Source organism: Nyctereutes procyonoides, unplaced genomic scaffold, assembly GCF_905146905.1.
Source record: "Nyctereutes procyonoides isolate TBG_1078 unplaced genomic scaffold, NYPRO_anot_genome, whole genome shotgun sequence".
NCBI lineage: Eukaryota > Metazoa > Chordata > Mammalia > Carnivora > Canidae > Nyctereutes > Nyctereutes procyonoides.
In genome coordinates, this window is record NW_026575047.1 from 38,182,357 (window position 1) to 38,203,502 (window position 21,146).

General features: G+C 47.1%; 1 protein-coding gene across 1 annotated transcript; it reads right to left on the reverse strand.

Annotated features, from left to right (window-relative positions):
• Positions 1-168: 168 nt before the first annotated feature.
• Positions 169-20,773, reverse strand: ZSCAN2 (zinc finger and SCAN domain containing 2). The gene is made up of 3 exons (XM_055325946.1): positions 20,671-20,773; positions 17,844-18,360; positions 169-2,879 (listed from the first exon to the last, which is right to left on the reverse strand). The coding sequence occupies exons 2-3, from the start codon at positions 18,244-18,246 to the stop codon at positions 1,438-1,440; spliced, it is 1,845 nt and encodes a 614-aa protein (XP_055181921.1). The 5' UTR covers positions 18,247-18,360; positions 20,671-20,773; the 3' UTR covers positions 169-1,437.
• Between the last annotated feature and the right edge of the window lie 373 nt (positions 20,774-21,146).

The window sequence follows — 21,146 nt, forward strand, 5'->3', positions numbered from 1 at the left end:
TCAAGCACACAAGTCTCGGTTCACCCAAAGATGTGTTTTTTGAAACCACTGATTTTTACTCCCTGAAGGTCTTGAACCACTTTCGGCCTAGGGCAGAAGGTGAGTGGGTAGGAAGTGAAGTGTGGGTTTGCTAATAGTCAAGTTCACATTAAAAGACAGACACAGGAAAAGAATGGGACTCTATTTTATTAGGAAACATTGAGCATTCTATAAGAACCAAGGCCCATTGTGAGCATAGGCTCCATGCACTGGAGATGGTTTCATATTTCCCAGAAACACCTGATCTGCTCTCCTCTTCCTTATAACAAACCCCTTGCCCTGCTATCACCCCCTGGTCTTTATGGTTTCAAGAACCCAAGAACAAAGCCCTGGTAGCATCCCAAGATCGACACCTTCAGGACAACTGATTCAAGCCCAGATCTCTCCAGAGGACAGATGATGTGTCCTCAAAATCAACACTTCCTTAAAAATATGTACGTATATAAAACCTATCAGACAAATTCCAGCTTTGCACATACAAAAAACAAAAACAAAAAAACAGAAGAACAGAGGAATGACAAGTGCATAGAGATGATTCAGGGGCTATGTATCCATGAGGGTGAAGACACAAGCCCACCCTGAAGACAGCAAGACTGTTTCACCCTCGAAGAGACAGAAACCACTGTCCGCCAGGGGTAGGTGGCTGGGGGCTCCCAATTTCACACTCAAAAAACAGAACCCCACCAAAACTAGTGCATTCCCCTGGCAGCCGACTTACCACAGGATGGTAAGCAGAGACACAAGCAAATGTGTCAGCCTCCTCAGTTTATACCCTCACTGGCGGGTCCTGCTCCACTCTTACCAATGGAAAAGCTCCTGGGACATTGGTTCCAGGCCACACTCCCTTGTGCCTACATGTTCCTGACACTTTCTATGGATAGAAAAAGGCTTTATCTTCATATGGATGGCTCAGAATTGGAAAAGCCCATCACCGTACCTGAAATTGAAGCCCAGGACAACTCCAGGAAGAGGTTCTTCTGACCCAACCCTCTGGCATGCCAGCAACTTGGGGTGAAGGCACCTTAACCTAACCAAGTGGCAGCAGGGTAACCAGACCACACCTACCGATTTCCAGTATTTCTGAGCCTGTGGCCCGTGTGTGCGGGCCACACACTCACCCTCCTCTACCAAAGAGGAAACAGACACAGAGGATCAGGAGAGAGGAAGCCCATCATGGGTCGTACAATGAAACAGGAAAAAGACACAACTTTCTGACCATCCCTTCCTGTGCTCTGTTCTGGGGGTTTGACTCTGAACACCAAGATGGCAACATGGTAGAGATGAGGATGAGCAAGGGTGAAATTCTGGCAGAAGTCCCCAAAGACCACTTAGGAGGAATGGCTCTCCCAAAGGGATGCCAGTATTGGGGGGCAGCCCTCATTATGCCTCTCTGCCAGCTCAGTACCCTTTCTCTTTCATGTGAGTCCTCTGGTGGGTAATGAAGTTGGAGCTATTGCTGAAGCCCTTGCCACACTCGGGGCACTTGTAGGGCTTTTCCCCCGTGTGGATACGCTGGTGGATGATGAGAACAGAATTCCAGCTGAAGCCCTTCCCGCACTCGGGGCATCGGTATGGCTTGTCCCCCAAGTGGGCACGCTGGTGCATGACCAAGATGGAGCCCCGGCTAAAGCTCTTGCCGCACATGAGACACTCATAGGGCTTCTCGCCCGTGTGGGTGCGCTGGTGCACCACAAGCTGGGAGCGCTGGCTGAAGCTCTTGCCACACTCCCCGCACTGGTAGGGCTTCTCGCCCGTGTGCACTCGCTGGTGCTTGACGAGGTTGGAGCTCCAGCTGAAGCTCTCCCCGCAAGTCAGGCACTCATAGGGCTTTTCGCCAGTGTGCGCCCCCTGGTGGGCGATCAAGCTGGAGCTCTGGCTGAAGCTCTTGCCGCACTCGCCGCACTTGTAGGGCTTCTCCACCAGATGCGTCCTCCTGTGCGTGGCCAGGTTGGAGCTGCGGCTGAAGCTCTTGCCGCACTCCGCACACTGGTAGGGCTTCTCCCCGGTGTGTGTCCTCCGGTGCGTGATGAGTGCTGAGCTCTGGCTGAACCTCTGCCTGCAGTCAGGGCACTCATATGGCTTCTCCCCCGTGTGGATCCTCTGGTGCCGGATCAGATTGGAGTTGTAGCTGAAGCTCTCACCACACTCCTTACACTCATACGGCTTCTCGCCCGTGTGGATGCCCTGGTGTGTGTTAAGGCTGGACCGGTTGCCAAAACTCTTCCCACACTCAGGGCATGAGTAGGGCTTCTCCCCTGTGTGGGTTCGCTGGTGAGCAATGAGGTTGGGGCTCCTGCTGAAACTCTTGCCACACTCGGCGCACTGAAAAGGCTTTTCTCCTGTGTGGATCCGCTGGTGGGTGATGAGGTTTGCACTCCGGCTAAAGCTTTTCCCACAGTCCCTGCATTTGTAGGGTTTCTCTCCTGTGTGGGTGGTTTGGTGTCTACTGAAGTTGGAGCCGTCACTGAAGCTTTTCCCACATTCGTTGCATTTGTAGTATTTCTCTCCTGTGTGGGTCCGCTCGTGTGTGATCAGGTGGGACTTCCGGCTGAAGGTTTTCCCACACTGGGGGCACTCATAGGGCTTCTCACCCAGGTAGGTGCCCTGAAGGCCGATGAGCTGCCCGACCTCCCTGCCCTGGGTGGGGACCTCCCGGCCATCCTCACATGGGACCTTTGCCTGGGGCCCCCTGGAGCCACAGTCTCTCTCACGGTCACTTTCCCAGTCGCACTGCGGAATGCCTTCCCCTTCGGGCATTTCTGAGAACATCTCCCGTGACTCTGCATCCTCAAATAGATCTTGATTAGAATTCTCCCCATTGTCACTCTGGATCTCGAAATCTGAAACAGTAAAGACGGACGTACAATTTATATGGAATTTCCTATAATGATGAGAAAAAGAAAGGAAACCAAGGAAATATTTAAAACATTAAACTTCTAATGAAAAAAAAGAGGCGGGACACCTGGGTGGCTCAGTGGTTAAGTGTCTGCCTTCAGCTCAGGGTGTGATTCTGGAGTCCTGGAATCGAGTCCCAGGATTGAGTCCCTGCAGGGAGCCTGCTTCTCCCTCTGCCTCTCTCTCTGTGTGTGTTTCTCATGAATAAATAAATAAAATCTTAAAAAAAAAAGGCTAAAGAATCCTCCAACTTTTTAAACCAGGTTGATTTCCTTCTACATGATTATCTACTTGTCAGACCTCCTACCCATGTGGCGATCACCCAGAATTTCTAAGTCTTAAAGATTTGGGTTCTAGGTCTGTATCTGTTTCTTGGTTGGGAAATCAAGTCAGGTGGGAATGGGAACATCCTAATTAATAGAAGGCAACAGGGTACACAATGACCCCTAATTCTCACTGTTGTGCCTGATGTGTAACAGGTGCGCAATTACATTTGGTGAATGAATGAATGGGTTTTTCACTGGACCACAGAAATTTCCCTAAAGCTCAGTCTCCTTTCAAAAAGAGCTTATATAGTAACCTCATGCATTATGATATGTCTGATATTTATAATCTTATTAGATTATAATAGGTAAGACACAGACAAGATGACAGGGCCCCTGCAACAAGGACTCTGGGGTCTATACAGATGACAGGAAACAAGTACACAGTTAAAAGAGCCCTAAAATGTATCTGCAGTAGGAGCTTACGGATGGACCTCCCATTGGTAGTACAAAAATATATATCATCCAGAAATTTGTCAAACATTCAGGTGAAAGGAATCATGAGGACGGACTGCTGACAACAAATGCATCCTCTTCCTTCACTGAGAAACTCTGAAGTCTATCCCAGGATTGAGCCAGAGCAGTGGAGAGCCATGAACCTGGACCTCACTGCAGAACTGAGTGGTATGTTGATTTAATGGCTCTGGCCAACAGTCAGGAACAGTCTGATAAGTGTCATTAGAAATTAATGACTGTCAGGAACGTTAATGCTGCCAGGAAGTTGTTGGTGACCCTATTTATGCCACACAATGTCCTCTTATGAACGAGAAGGAAATTTCCCTCTAACCGAAATTCCCAAGAGAACTGCTCTTCTGAGCAACTGATGTGTGTTTGCCTTTTGCCTCTGGTCATGGCTGCCTCTCTGCCTTGCCTGCCTGGAAGCTTGGAGCCAAATGCTCAGAGAGAGAATACTGCATGTTTGTGCAGCCCACAACCTGTGCTTTCTTTTCCACTATTTCCTTTTTTGATATAATTTCCTTCCTTCCCTCCCTCCCTCCCCTCCCTTTTTTTGGCTAATCTTCCCTTATTGTTACAATTTTAGTATATGTGTTGCCGAAGTGAGAACCCTTGTGCTCTGTTTCTATAAGTTGTCTTCAATTCTTTTTTGGAATTCTGGAGGGTGTACAGAAATAAATCAATGATTTATTGATAAGGAGGATAGCCTGATTATTTCTAACACCTAACATCAGACCTCCAGAGAAAGCAGATCCATCCAAAACAGGGAAGACAATTAGTAAAATAATGACATGAGGTCCTAGTGATATTCCCATTATTGAAGCTAAGAAATAGTTTCTTTTTTTTTTTTCTTTTTAAAAGATTTTATTCATCCATTTGACACAGAGAGGGAGAGAGCCCAAGCAGGGCAGGTAGAAGCAGAGGGAGAGGGAGAAGCAGGTTCCGCAGGAGCAGGGAGCCTGACGTGGAGCTCGATTCCAGGACTGAATCAAAGGCAGACACTTAACCAACTGAGCACTTCAAGCACCTCCAAAATAGTTTATTTAAAGTTAGATGCTCGGGCAGCCCCAGTGGATCAGTGGTTTAGCACCACCTTCTGCCCAGGGTGTGATCCCAGAAACCCGGGATCGAGTCCCACATCGGGATCCCTGCATGGAGACTGCTTCTCCCTCTGCCTGTGTCTCTGCGTCTCTCTCTCTCTCTCTCTATGTCTCTCATGCATAAATAAATTTTTAAAAATCTTCAAAGTTAGATGCTCAATTCGGTGATTATTAATTTCTGTAGGTTAAGGCAAATTTCCATATGTGCACATGATAAAATGTGACAGGCCCTCAGGCAGAACCTGGGTCCTAGTTATACTGCTAGTCAATATAAAATTGTATTTAAACTTACAAGTAAGCACATGATTACATTTCACGCTCACTAGCACATACGCTGCTGGTCACGTGTGGGCTTGTAGAACTGCCCTTCTGGCTCAGGTCACAAAGCACAAAGCAGGCTCCCATATGGCTAGGACCAGCAGCTCTATGCTTCCTCAACTTCCTGCAACAGGGTTTGGAAGTTTCTAGCACAGAGGTCTGCTATCAACCATTCTTCTACAAGGTCCTCCAGGCAGAGGCCCTGACTGATTTTCTACAAGCTAATACTACCAAAAACATTTTTAAAAATGACTTTAGTAAGGGCGACTGGGTGGCTCAGTCAATTGAGCACCTGACTACTGATTTGGGCTCAGGCCATGATCTCAGCATCATGAGATCGAGCCCCACATCTGCACTCAGCAGGGAGTCTGCTTGAATTTCTCTCTCCCTCTGCCTCTCCCCCAGCTTGCTTTTCTCTCTCTCAAATAAATAAATAAACCATTTTTAAAAAATAACTTTAGTAATTGTTCTCTTCTGAACAGAGACATTAGCTCATAAGGTTTTCCACTGCCTTAAACTCAGAAGAACTGGTTGATATGCTCTGGAATGAGCTCAGAAGCAACAGGGAAAACAAACAAAAACTCAAATTCCATTTGCAGTGAGATTGGAGGAAGATTAACTTGCAGACATCAAAACACATGTAAGGCCTTCCAAAACCAGCAGAGACATGGTTGAGGCCAATGAGGCAGGAAGTGAACAGAACAAATGTGGAAGGCAACACGTGGGGGGCAGCAGGGAACTGAGGGGCAACTAAAAAGTTCAGGCAGAGGGGCACCTGGGTGGCCCAGTCTGCTGAGCAGTTGACTCTTGACCTCAGGGTCGTAAGTTCAAGCTTCCCCATTGGGCTCCACACTGGGTGTGGCACTTACTTTTTTTTAAAAAAGGTCGGGGGGGGGGGGGGGACACCTGGGTGGCTCAGTGGTTTGGCGTCTGCTTTTGGCTCAGGGCGTGTCAGAGCATGATCCTATAGTCCTGGGATGGAGTCCCACATCAGGCTCCCTGCATGGAGCCTGCTTCTCCCTCTGTCTGTGTCTCTGCCTCTCTCTCTCTCTGTCTCTCATGAATAAATAAATAAAATCTTTAAAAAAAAAAAAAGGACATAAAAAAGCTCAGGCAGAAAATCACTTCCTGGAGGTAAGGGACTCACCATTAAGAGCAACAGTGCACCTGGGAACTAGGGCAAGCAGGGCTGGCTTCTTTGGTTCAGAGAAGCACAGGAGGTGAAGCTACAACCAGAATCACCCAGATGACCTATATATTGCAGGAAGCTTTCTGCTTCTGTAAAGCAGAGAAGGAGAGAGCCTTTCACCCTCACATATTAATCATGGCAATTATGACTAAGAAAGTGACATTTTTCATGCATTAAAAAAAAAATTAAACAAAGGGTGCCTGCAAGGCTCAGTCACTTAAGCATCCAACTCTTGGTTTTGAGCTCAGGTCATGATTTCAGGGTAGTGAGATTGAGCCCCACCTTGGGCTCCACACTCAGCCAGGCGTCTGCTTGAGATTCTCTCTCTCGCTCTCCCTCTGCCCCACCCCCCCGCCCCATGCACACGCACATTCTCTGTTAAGAAAAAAAACGAAAAGAAAAAGAAGAAAAAACTTAAATGAAGCAACTGCCTCTAGGAAGGAAGACCACTCAGTAAAAGTCAAGGAAGAGACAGTGAGACAGCAGGAAGAGATGGAGTGGAGCTGGCAGGACTCGGGACAGCAGAGGAAATCTGTAGACAGAGGACAGGCTGAGAGGAAGTGCAAAAGGAGAACAGGCATGCTGGCAAGCCCAGCAAGGGGAAAGGAGGGCTGAGATGAGCAGAGCAGTTAAAGGAAGGGAACAAAGAGGACAAAGGGATTAACAAGAAGGACAGAGAGGTCAGATGAAAGGAGAGGCCATGCACACATAACTGGGAGTTCTCAAACGGGGGAACAAAACCAAAGAACAGAACAAACACTGAAAGCAAAAAGCTGCCAGGACCCTGGACAGGTGCACTATGTCAGGAAAACTGACACTGAGTGGCTAACGACGGGCACGGGGATGGCAAGGCAAAAGGCTCAGATCACTCCCATGGGGGAAGAGAACCAGCTGGGCTCAGACTGCTCTACAGGGACAATGCCTGCAGACACAAGGCAGACAGGGAAAGAAAGGGGATGCCCAGGATTCTGTGCTCATGAAACTGTCCTTCAAGTATCATGTTTGCAGGCAAACAGCTTTGAATATGCACAAATTCGCAGAATATGGTTCCTCTGAGTCCTTCTTAGAGAAAATTAACTAGGAGGTGAGCTTTGGTCAACCAAAATGAGGGGAACTCAGGGCAAACAGGCTGAGGACAAACATCTGACACGTGGGACTCCAGAATGAAGTCTCAAATTACTGTGGCCATTACAATGAGAAGAGAATGTAGAGGCCACAGAGCAACATAGAAATGTCTCTAGCCAAAATTGGGGTTGAGAGAAGGTGGGAAAGAGGACATATTCATTGACTTACTGCCTCATCTGGATTGCCTCCCTAACCTGGGAGTTCAAGGCATACTATTTAAAATTGGCAAATCATGCACCTGAAGTGTGTCCTTACCAGTGCAAAAATAAACATTAAAGAGCGCCTGCCTGGCTTAATGGGTAGAGCATGCAACTCTTGATCCTGGAGTCATGAATTTGAGCCCCACATTGGGTACAGAGACAATTAAAAACAAAAACAAAACTTTAGGGATGCCTCAGGGCTCAGTTGGTTAAGTGTCTGCCTTCAGCTCAGATCATGATCCTAGAGTTCTGGGATTGAGCAGTGTTGGGCTCCCTGCTCAGTGTGGAGTCTGCTTGAGATTCCTTCTCTCTCTCTAAAATAATTAAATCTTGGGATCCCTGGGTGGTGCAGCAGTTTAGCGCCTGCCTTTGGCCTGGGGCGTGATCCTGGAGACCCGGGATCGAGTCCCATGTCAGGCTCCCAGTGCATGAAGCCTACTTCTCCCTCTGCCTGTGTCTCTGCCTCTCTCTCTCTCTCTGTGTGTGACTATCATAAAGAAATAAAAATTTAAAAATTTAAATAAAATAATTAAATCTTTAAAAAAAAATAAGTCCCTGAGACAGACTGAACAGAATATATGATTCTTAGGGTGCCTTGGTGGCTCAGTCAGTTGGTCTTCTGACTTTTGGTTTTGATTAGGGTCATGATCTCAGAGTCTTAGGATCGAGCCCTGTTCAGGCTCCACGCTCAGTAAAGAGTCTGCTTGAGATTCTGTCTCTCACTCTCCTCTGCCCCTCCCCACCTTGCACATGCTCTTGCTCTAAAAGCAAATGAATAAATCTTTAAAAAATGAATATATGATTCTCCTCTTGTGCACTGCTGGAATGTAAAATGGTGCAGCCAATGTGGAAAACAGTGTGTTGGCTCCTCAAAAAATTAAACATAGAATTACCATATGATCTAATAATTCCTCATCTGGGTATACATCCAAAAGAACTGAAAGCAGGGACTGAAACAGGTGTTTGTATACCCACGTTCTTGCATTGCTCGTAATAACCAAGTGCTGAAAACCCAAAGGTCTATCAAGGAATGAATGGAGTATTATTCAGCCTTGAAAAGAAATGAAATTCTGACCCATGCTTCTACATGGATGAATCTTGAGGACATTATGTGAAGTTAAATAATAAACCAGACACAAAAGGATAAATATCGTATGATTACTCTCTATGAGGTACCAAAAGCAGGCAAATTTATCATAGTGATAGAAATTAGAATGTTGGGTGCCAGGTGCTGCTGGGGAGGGAGGGAGGAATGGAGAGTTGTTTATTGGGCATAGAATTTCAGTTTGAGAAAAGGAAAAAGTTCTGAAGATGGATGATGGTGATGGTTGTATAGCAATATGAATATATTTAATGTCTGTGAAATACAACAAAAATGGTTAAAATGAAAAAAATGGTTAAAATGGCAAATTTTGTTATGTAAATTTTATCACACCATAAAGAGAATATGATTCATAATTTTATGTATTCTATCAAATTTAAAATAGGTGGCATTACCTACTAATTCTGAATTAGTTTAGAAGATTAAATAAATGCTCAGCAAGGCAGAGAATTCTCAGAAACGTTATTAAACTTTTGACGGTACAGTAGGGAAAAGAATAGTATCTTGTTGTAATGAGGACTTCCCCAATCAAAGCTGAACATATGGTTTCATAAAGTTATAATTTACTTTTCTTCATTTCTAAATTGCCTACTCATATCTCTGACCTTTCATTCCACTGCATTGACTTTTTTTTTTTTAATTTATGATAGTCACACACACACAGAGAGAGAGAGAGAGGCAGAGACATAGGCAGAGGGAGAAGCAGGCTCCATGCACCAGGAGTCCGATGTGGGATTCGATCCCAGGTCTCCAGGATGGCGCCCTGGGCCAAAGGCAGGCGCTAAACCGCTGCGCCACCCAGGGATCCCTGCATTGACTTTTCTTATGGATTACAGCAGCTCTTACAGATCAAGAGATTTTTGTTCTTTTTGTTGTTTTTTTAAGATTTACTTATTTTAGAGAGAGAGAGAATGTGTGTGCACATGCACGAGCAGGAGCAGGAAGCAGAGGGAGGGGCAGAAGCAGACTCCCCACTGAGCAGGGAGCCCGACACAGGGCTCAATCCCAGGACCCTGAGATCATGACCCGAGCCAAAGTCAAGAGCTGGATGCTCAAGTAGTTGAGCCACTCAGGCACCCCTAGATCAAGAGTCTTTGACTCTTATCTGCTGTACTGCAGACTTCGTTGCAAAAATTGCCTTCTAGTTGGCGTATTGTCTTTTAACTCTGTTCATGGTACCGTTTTTATATAAATGTCTTTTTGTTTTCCTGAGTCCCGTCCAGCTTTGAAGATGGCTGTCTTGTATAAGAGGTCGCTCACCAAAAGATGATAAAAATATTCTCCTATGTTATTCCAGTCTTTTATAGTAGAGATCTATCCTCCATCTAAAATTTATTTTTGTGTCACCTGTGAGACAGATATCTATTACTGTGTAAGTTATGAACTAAGGATCCAGTGTTAGTTTTTTCAGAACGGTGAGACCACTGTCCAAATACTATCCACTGAATGGTTGCTGCATGGCCATGGGCCCTCTTTCTGCCTTTTCTGGTTAGTAAACAAAAGCCGCAGTCAAGGCTCAGACTAAAGCAATAGTTCTTGGATTCTCCGGCCCTAGACAGAGGCTCTACACTCAGATGTGCAGCACCTCCCCATTGCTGCTCCTGGGGCTGTGCATGTCCCCCTTCCTGGACAAGACACTTCTGCTTTCTCTCACACTGGAAAGCAGATCACGATCAGGGTGAGGAAGATTGGTATCAACAGGGAGATAAACCTGATTTTACTGTAATTTATTTAGAAAAATGAACTAGTCATAGACTTTAATGCTCTAGTCTGGGTTAGGCTCCAAAAATTTTGGCAAAGCCCTTCCCACCTGATTAGGACCTCAACACCATGGTCAGAGCCACTGCCCTAAAAGCAGGGATGTTTCTAACACAGCTTCTCGCCGAGTTGGGCTCTCCCCGTCAGAGTGCTGCCCTGGCAAGCCTGGCAGGAGCCTGCTAGTGCCTGAGTGACTGGGAGCACTGGTCCACCTCCACTCTGGCTGCCTGAAAGATTAACCATTGATAAAACCGGCAATGAGCTCGTTATCTGCTTAAATGAATGACTGCCAAACATTTTAGAGTTATATGTTACATCTAAAGAGCTCTGAATGGCATGTGTTTCAAATATTTAAGTGAATTAAAAGCGATTTTTGTTTTGAAGCTGAGAATCCTAACTTTAAAAAAGACAAACAGCTTTACAACCCACCAACACTCTCCATTCCTGGTCCTGTTAAGAAAAATCTATGTATTTGCTCTTTGTTGTTATGAAGGGAGCATTTGGCTGGGGCACCAAACTCAGAATAGGCGACCTGTTGCCTGTGTTCACCAAAAGCCAGGAAATGCTAAAGATGCCTGGAGAGGTAAGCCGTGGTTCTTGGGCTTGACTGTTGAACAACAGTAGGTTTGAAGTGCATAACCTCCATTCCTCTCTAGGCTAGAGGAGAGCTTCTCAAACTTCAAAGTGCAGACGAATCACCTGGAGAGCTTATTAAATGCAGATTCTACTTCACTTGGATTAGGTAAGACTGAGCATGCCTTTCTAATAAGCCCCATGTGACACCAGTATTGTTGGTCCATGGACCACACTGAGAGTAAGGCTCTAAGCAGTGGTTTTGAAACTGCTGCAGCTTAGGACAATGCGGGAGCTTTCAAAACCTCCCTGCCTGGGCTGCACCCCAAGCCAATGAAATCAGAAAATCAGAATCCCTGGAAGTGGGGCCCCAAGTGATTCCAGCATGTGGCTGAGTTGGAGAACCAGAGGTCTAGCACAGTGGCTTGCTAACTGGAGCTTAAATCAGGATCACTTGGACGGCTTGTTAAACCATGAGGTGCTGGGCGCCACCCTCAGTTTCTGGTTCAGTAGGTCTGGGATGGGAGAGCCCAGGAAGTTCATTTCAAATACATTTGCAGATGATGCTAATGCTGCTGGTTTGGAGACCACATGCTGTACTGATGGTCAGAGGATTGATATACCAGGATTCATCCATTTTGAGCCCCCAAATTTCCCCTTTGCTCCCCTGTGACATCAACAGTTTCTTTTTCGGGTGATGGAGCTTCTGTGAGATAAAATCTGTGTGTCAGGAGAGGAACATTTCCTCTGCATGTTGCACCAACTCTGGTGTGTGGCATCTGGGGAAGGCCACCGTGGCATGAGTCCCTAATTTGCAGGCTGTAGGTCACCTTTCTGCTTACTTCTTACAGGTGGATGAGCCCTGGGTAGAGCACTTAGACAACAGGCCTGGGTCAAGCTATCTCACTTCTACAGAGATTGTAGTTTCTGAACCAAAAACTGGGCCATGCAAATTGAGAAATGATTTCCGGCCCCAGACTCCAGGCTGCTTACAGATAGGAATCTGAGAGGCATGGTTTGTCCACCCACTATTGAACTTTGAGACATTCTGATGACTTACAAGGACAAATATTTCATCTTCAGGAGTACCCCGGACAAATCTAGGTTGTCGTTCACCAAATCACCCGAAAAAAAAGAAAAAAGGGAGGTGTTCTGGGTTTTATGCTGGGACTTTATAACAAGTGAGAGAGATACTCTGTGATTTTCACAAATGGTCTTTCATTGGGTCTGTAAAACACAGGCTGAAAACACAGCCGCCAGAGGCCAATCTTACTTCAACCGAAAACACTTCTCTTTTTTTTTTTTTTTTGAAAACACTTCTCGTTGGAGAGATGAGCTCCACAGGACCACGGACATCCTACTGAGGCTTGCAATTCTGGCCCTTTGCCAGTTCATTTTCTCTGTCATCTATTCACTGATGTGCACATCCATGGCCAGCTCCCTGGCACAAAAGACTGTCAGGCAAATGTCCTCCCTGGGGGTGTGGATTCACCATCCCCAAGGTTTCCAAAGTCAAAGCTTGTCCCATGCAAGTAAATGCTATTGGTCTCCCACATGATTCCTGCAGTTTGGATGGATAATATCAGGTGAAAAAGGCCACCTTCTAGTTTATAGTTGGGCCAGGCAGGAAGGATGCCTTTGAGCCTTTGTTGTTTGAGAAATGGAATAGCACAAAACTTGGTCCTCAAAAATATGTTCTCTCTGTTTAAAAATATCTTTGGAGCGCCTGGCTAGCTCAGTCGGAAAAGCATGTGACTGATTCTCCATCTCAGGGTTGTGAGTTCGAGCCCCATGGTGTGGGTAGAGATTACTAAAAAGAATTTTTAAACTTAAAAATATCTTTATTAGTAGCATAAACACGATAGTATTCACTGTGTTTGCTGAACAAAGGATTCATATGGTATTTCCAAGGATGAAAATGCCAGAGGCTAAGAGTAAGTGCTCTTTTGCTGGACTAAGCTGTTTGGGCTGCCCACTGGCCTGAGCATCCCCCAGGTCTGCAGCCTTGCCTCTCCCCTCTGTCCAGATTTGGAGTGTCCCAGCTGCCTTCTGCCAAGTGTGGGCTTGACCCCATTTTGTTTTAAAATCAAAGCTTAGCATGGCTTTTTTAAGGAAAGGCAGAGAAGCCTGGAATGAGGAAGCTATCTATCTGCCTCCTTCATGGATGGAGCAGGGGAGCCTCTCCACACCTGCTGGTGGGCGGGAAAATTCATTCATTTGTGCCAGACACACTTACTGAGTTCCCACTGTGTGCAGTGCTGCAAGAGAAGAAAAAGAAAAGAAAAGAGAAAAGAAAAAAAGAAGAAAAGAGAAGAGAAGAAAAAAAAGAAAAGAAAAGAAAAGAAAAGAAAAGAAAAGAAAGAAAAGAAAAGGGATCCTTGGGTGGCACAGCGGTTTGGCGCCTGCCTTTGGCCCAGGGTGCGATCCTGGAGACCCGGGATCGAATCCCACGTCGGGCTCCCGGTGCGTGGAGCCTGCTTCTCCCTCTGCCTGTGTCTCTGCCTCTCTCTCTAGCTCTCTCTCTGTGTGACTATCGTAAATAAAAAAAAAAAAAAAAGAAAAGAAAAAAGAAAAAAAAGAAAAGAAAAAAGAAAAGAAAGAAAACAGGTTCCATGCCTTCTGAGATTTTAAAGGTTCCTAGAAGAAATAAGACAACTATTCATATAAATAGAAAACAAGGTGGTACATAACTAAAAGCTAAAGGACATGGAGAATCCAAAGCACTGGGGGAAATTGCTTCTGGAAAAGGTGATCAGATTGCCAACTCAAAATTCAGGCACACAGATGGATGCTAGAAAGCATAGGCTACATTTAAGGAGCAGCAAGGTCTAGTCTAAATGGAGCCAGGGCAATGGTAGGAGGATGAAGGGCCACTGTGGGGCAAGTCTGGGCCAGACCACACAAGGCCCCGGTTTTGAGCAGAATAAGGAGTACACACTTGATCTGGAGACATTGGGGAACTCATGCAGACTTTTATGCGGGAGCGTGCCCGACCGTTCAGGTAGGAGTAGAACAGGGTCACCAGGTAAGGGAGAGGCCAGACTGCTTTAAGAGTTCAGAGCAGAAACAACAAGATTCTGAATGAGGACTGCACGTGGGGATGGAAACGTCCTTGGGAAATAGTCACAAGGAGAGATGAGTTTTACCACTTAAACTAGTAGCACAGATCCCATCTTCACTGGAATCATAAGAACCTTTCAATGTATCTAGAGGTGCCCATTAGTCAAATATTAAATAACCACTGTCCAAACAGGGATTAAAATGTCCACTGCTGAATAAAAGTGTGTCCAAAGGTCCCAAGGTGGATGAACAGAATAGAGGTCAAGTTGTCTTATGTTGAACAAATGTTTGAGGGGATGAAGACAAGCACACGAGTTCCTCTGAGTCATCACGGGGAAGGTCAGGAGGCTTTGCTAAATGAATGGAGACCAACAAAGCTGATCTCAAGGGCTGAAGTCAAAGGACTGACGAGCCCATCTTGGACATTCTGGGAGTGATAAAAGGCACAAAGCCCCCACAGCAAAGCCAGATGGGGAAGGCTGTCACAGTGGGTACCTGTCACCACATCAGCGGCACCTGCTCAGACCTGACCCTCCACTTCACTACTTCCCCAACTAATCCACAACCCTAGTGGTGCCTGGGCAGCTCAGTTGGTTAAGCACATGACTCTTGGTTTCAGCTCAGGTCATGATCTCACAGATTGTGAGACTGAGCTTCACGGGCTCCACGCTCAGTTGGGAGTCTGCTTGAGCAGACTCTCTCTCCCTCTCCTTATGCTCCTCCCCAGATTCATGCTTACTCTCATGCTCTCTCTCTAAAATAAACTAATCTTAAAAAATAAATAAATAAAGATACAACCACTTCAGAGATCACTCCTCAGCCCTCAACCCCTCTGGCCTCTCCACAGTATCTGACTAAAGATCCTAAAGATCATTACAAGCTTCTCACATCCATCAGGAGGCAAATGAACTAAGTTTTTAGGACAGGATAAGGGTTTTGGGGGTTTTAATAGGAAGAGTAAAGTCAAAAGTTATTTTTCAGGGCCAAAGAAAACCAGGTATTTTTTTTCAAATAAAACCTGCCAAACACACGTTGAAGCAAACAGACTGGAGTTTGAATCCCGACTCCACCTCTTACTATCTAGTGTGTGACCTTGAATAAGGGCTTGACCTTGCTGAATTTCCATTTCCTCATCTGTAGAGTGACAGCCCCACTCCCCTCCCGGGACTGCTAGTGAGAGGGACATGTGAGGAGTCCAGGGCAGGGCTGGGCTCACAAGGTCAGTCCCTTTTCCAAAAGCCAGGCTTCCTCCTACCTCTCAAGTCCCTGGGCTTGCTCACAACCTCTGCTCCCAAACCACCTCTTTTCCGCTCTTTTCTTCTGAATCTTCCACACTGGACATCTTTGAATAAGCCACCTTCATCTTACTCCTCGTCTGCATCTCCTCTTTCCAACACCCCACTAGGGACTATACTTTGCACTACAGATGTGATAAAATGCTTGAGAACATGGGTCAGGTTCTCAGACCCATGGATTCAAATCCTGGTTGGGCCTCCTATTAGCTGCATGATCTGCAGGGAGTCACTTAACTTCTCTGGTGATGATAACGTCACTCACCTCCCAAGATGGTAAAGTGTCCGTCACTTTTGCATAGTGGATGCTAGGCACAAGGCCAGGACCAGAAAGGGATCTGTAAATGCTAGCTAGTGTTACTACTGGTTCTCCTTACATGTGTCCAATGTCCTCTCCTTCTGCTATCCCCGCCACGGCCTGACCCCTATGCCTGCACGCCTAATGTCTGGGCGGCTTCCTGGCTGTTCTCCTGCCGCTGGCCTCTCCCTACTCAAATCAAACCTATATCCTGTTGTCAAATTCCACTTCCTCCCATTCCCCTTGGGCTCTAGTTCAAGAACCTGCTGAGGCCAATGACATTCAGTCCAAGCCCCCACCCACCCTTCCCCCAAACTCTACATCCTACCCCTTCCTAAAAACACACTTTCTACTCCAAGCAGCCAGGCTCCTTTAGTGTCACCTGAACCAATGAGCTTCATGCCACCCCTCACTTTCTTCCCAGCTGCCACACCCTCCCTGCTGCCCTGCACTTTTCCAAATCCCACTCCAGCCTACAACCTCCTGCTCAAGCTCCACATTCTCTCTGACCTCTCCTACCCTCTCCTCTCCTTTCTCTGAGCTTCTATGGTTCTCATCAGTGCCAAGGCAGCCATCATCCATGGGTCCTGAAGCAGCCCTAGGGACCCAGGCAGATGTGAAGGAAACATCTGGTAATCGAAGGAGTGCAGTCTCCAGCTGAAGACCATAATGGACACAGCGTAGCTAAATGGCATGCCTGGATCCCAGAATGTATTAGTAACACGGTGACAAGCTTGCAAAGAGCTCAAGTTTGAAATTATTCTTTTATTTATTTATTTAAAGATTTTATTTATTTATTCATGAGAGACAGAGAGAGAGAGAGAGAGAGAGAGAGGCAGAGACACAGGCAGAGGGAGAAGCAGGCTCCATGCAGGGAGCCTGATGTGGGACTTGATCCCGGGACTCCAGGATCATGCCCTGAGGTGAAGGCAGGCACTTAACCGCTGAGCCACCCAGGCGTCCCTGAAATTATTCTTTTAAGAGCCTAGGAGGGCAGCCCAGGTGGCTCAGCAGTTTAGCACCGCCATCAGTCCAGGGCGTGATCCTGGAGACCTGGGATACAGTCCCATGTCAGGCTCCCTGCGTGAAGCCTGCTTCTCCCTCTGCCTGTGTCTCTGTCTCTCTGTCTCTCTGTCTCTCTGTCTCTCTCTCTCATGTGTGTGTGTCTCTCATGGGTAAATAAAATCTTAAAAAAAAAAAAAAAAAGAGCCCAGGATGAGGGATGCCTGGGTGGCTTAGCGGTTGAGCATCTGCCTTGGCTCAGGGCATGATCCCAGGGGCCTGGGATTGAGTCCGACATTGGGCTCCCTGCAGGGAGCCTGCTTCTCCCTCTACCTGTGTATCTGCCTCTCTCTGTGGGTCTCTCATGAATATATGAAATCTAAAAAAAAACAGAAACAAAAAACAAAAAAGGGTCTAGGATGACTTTATACCATAGCTAGTTCCTAGTTACTAGCCAGTTTACTCATCATTGATTTGTTTCATAAGAATAATCACTCTTTAAAAATAGGATTATCTGGTTCTTGTAATTGCTGGAACTTCAAATATTTAGATGTTGGTTGCACAAAAGAAGGTGCCAAGGGGTGGTTTATACAGTCTTCAGTCCCCCTCCCTATAACCTCCATCGGTTTCCCAACCACTCCAAATAAACACAGAAGTAATCACTATGTTTATTACACAAATATAGCTCCAAGAATAGTCCTGTAAGCCTTTCCTATACCGAAATTCTGGAACTACCACTGCACACAAGGACATTAACAAGTGACAGTGTTGGGATACCTGGGTGGCTCAGCAGTTGAGAGTCCACCTTCAGCTCAAGGTGTGATCCTAGGGTCCTGGGATTGAGTCCCCATCGGGCTCCCTGCAGGGAGCCTGCTTCTCCCTCTGCCTGTCTCTCTGCCTCTCTCTGCGTCTCTCATGAATAAATAAAATTTTAAAATAAAATAAAAACTAAATAAAAAAACTTAAAGTGACAATGTCCTCATTGCCAGCAGCAGGAGGATGGGCTGTCCTCAGCTCCGTCCTGGATACCACCTTCTCCTCTTCCATACACACCACACTACTCCACTTTGGAGGGATGCTCCCACCCACTCCCCATGAGGTCCAGCATCTTACCACTGTCCCGAAGGGTCTGGGTCAAGTCTTCCACCAGGGCTACAGCCTCCTCACTGCTTTCGGGACGATGCTCCTGCAGCCAGGCCTGAATTTCCCTTGGTAGCACAGTCAGCATCTGTTCCTTAGTGTGCACTTCGGGCCTCAGCCAGCGCCGACAGAGCTCTCGAAGGCGGCCAAGGGCACCCTGCGGCCCTCCAGCTGCCTCCCCATGGGGGCTACCCTTGCCAGCACTCTGGGGAAAGGGGTCCGACTCAGGGCCATCCTCCTGCAGTACAGCTTCCTGCACCCAAGAATCATCCTCCAGGATCATGGTGGTGACCTCCTCCTGTTCGACTTCCTCCTGAGGCACTTGGACCATGGGGCTCAGGGGTGTGGTTACTCTAGGCCCCTCTGCAGCCATCATTCACCTTCCTGGGGCAACCACCCAGGCTTCTAGCCTTGAACTTCAGTCTTCTAGGCCAGACTCACTGAGAAGACACCTCTCTCCTCTCTCCTCAAATGTCAACAAGTAACGTGACTGGGAAATAAGAAAGAGAACCACATCAATAAGCAGACTGCGGGGGGGGGGGGGGGGGTGGGGGGTGGTGGAACAGACTGCCCCACAATGATCTAACTCACAGCAGGCCAGGTCAGGCCACTAAGTGATTCTTACATCTGCAAATCAACAGAAGTTTCCTGTCCCTCTTAAAGGAAAAATGGCTTATTCCTGAAAACCTCTTTCTATTAAAAGAAGTTAAGAAGAATTACAAGCACAAAAAATACAGCACTTTTCTTCCCAAAAGAATGGTATCAGAAATTCAAAGCCCTCCTAAGAACCCAAGACTGAGTTATTCTGTCCTAAATCAGTTCAGACTTGCTGTAGAATGAGTGACCTTGATCTGACACACAACTCAGTCCCTTAGACTCAGTGACCATCTAATAGGTACAGATAATAACACCTATCCTTCTTATCTTATGGGGATATCTTCAGGATTAGCAAGGATCAGATGTCAAGATACTTTGAGCCTCACTGGAAGGAAGGCAGTATCTAAACTGCATACTTACCACATGAATATGAAGTTTTAAAATATTCACATTCTTCAATGCAGCCTTGGCCCCTTCAGGAATTTATCTTTAAAAATAACCATCTTTGTGGCACCTGGGTGGCTCAGTGGTTGAGTGTCTGCCTTTGGCTCAGGTCATGATCTCAGGGTCCTGGGATCGAGTCCCACATCAGGCTCCCTGCCTCAGGCTCTTTGCACGGAGCCTGCTGCTTCTCCCTCTGCCAATGTCTCTGCCTCTCTATGTCTTTCATGAATAAACAAAATCTTAAAAAAAAAAATAACCATCTTTGTAAAGGAAAACTTATTTGCAAAGAAACGAAACCATAGCATTGTTTCCAATTGCAAAAAAAAAAAAATAAAAAAATAAAAAAATTGGCATTTAAAAAATCCAGCAGCAGAGGAATGAATGGTTAATGAATGATGGCACATCCATACAGTAAAATGTATTTAAAACCATGCTGATTTTTGGGACACCTGGGTGGCTCAGTGATTGTCTGCCTTTGGCTCAGGGTGCGATCCTGAGTCTAGGGATCAAATCCCATATCGGGCTCCCTATGAGAACCCTGCTTCTCCCTCTATGTCTCTGCCTCTCTCTTTGTCTCTCATGAATAAATAAATAAAAATCTTTAAGAAAAAAACTATGCTGATTTAATAATGGCTACTTCTGGGTGCCGGATACTGACTGAGTAGGGCTCAAAGAAGCCTTTGGGGTGCTAGAAATGTTCTATATCTTGATTTGATGATGGCTGAACAAAGCATACCTATGAAATTTAACATCTATGCATTCTGCCACATGTAGTTTCAAATATTTTTTAAAATTATCCTGACAAGCATTGTTAACCATTAATAATCTGAGATAATCTTTATAACCACGGAAATTATGGAGAAAAACAAAGGCCAAACAGAAACACCAGGCACAGTATGATCCCAAATCCGTTTAAAAATTTACACACAAGGAAAAACAAAACTTGGATGTGAATTCTACAAAATGTTGGCAGCCTTTAATCTACTATTTAAAATCAAGACTATAGGGACGCTTTGGTGGCTCAATAGTTGAGCGTCTGCCTTTGGCTCAGATTGTGATCTCAGGGTACTGGGATCGAGTCCCACTTCACGCTCCCCACAAGGAGCCTGCTTCTCCCTCTGCCTATGTCTCTGCCTCTCATGAATAAATAAATAAAATCTTTTTCAAAAAATAAAATCAAGACTATAAAAGCAATGAAAATTTATTTTTAAAAAATCACTACCATATCCTAAAGACTCAGATAACCCCCCCCCTTTAATAAATGGGGGGTGAGGGGGAGAGGCAGGAAAGGGAAAATAAAAAGAAGCAAAGCTAGTGGGAACACGGAAGCTCTCCTGTCTATTTACCAAAGGGCCAGAAGATGCCCAGGTAGGGGAGGCCCTGAGGCGAGCCCCGGAAATTTGCTCGCGCTCCGCTCATTCGCTGACCTGGGGCAAGACACGCCCCCTCGGGAGCTCAGTTTCCCCATCTGTAAAACGAAGAGCTGCGCGGGACGCCTTCCAGCGAGCTACCAGTCCCCACCCCGCAGCCCCGGCTGGGGGCGCAGGGAGCTCACCGCCCGAAAGCAGCGTCTGAGCGCGTTCCCCGAGCGGACCCGGCGCGTCAAGCAGGGGGCCCCGGCCGGCGGGCGCGGACAGCTCCCCTGACGCCCCTCCCCCAGCAGGGCTGCCCGCACTGGCTCCAGGCCCGTTAGTCTCTGGCCGCGGGCTACTCCCAACCCCCGGCCCGCGCCGCTCCAGGCCCGAGTCTCCAGGCTCACCTTTCGGGACACCCGGTCGGGCTTCCACTGCCACTCCGCGCGCAAAAGCGCCCCTGGGCACGGCCCGGCCCCTCCGGATCACCGCGGCTCAAGCCCGAGGGGCACCGAGAACAATGGACGGGAGAAGCCCGCCCCCCGCCGCGCTCATTGGCCGCAGAGAACGCCCCCTGGAAATCCTGCTCTCCTATTGGTGAATCCGGCCCCCAGCCCGGCGCGGGGCGGGGGAGGCCGGACCGAGGGGATCCTGGGAGTTGTAGTCCAAAGCGGTGGCCCGGCCCGCGGGCTGGAAGCCGGGCTGGGAGCTGAGAGCCCCTGCGGTGCGGCAGCGCGGGCAGCGGGGAAATCCATTGACTGACCCTTAGGACCCCAGCGATGGCTGCAGCTATGACCTGGTACGGGTCATTTCACTTCCCTGAGGCCTCCGTGTATTTGCCTACGGAAAGTGAAAGTTGAGTGGAGGGGCTCCCACCCCGCTA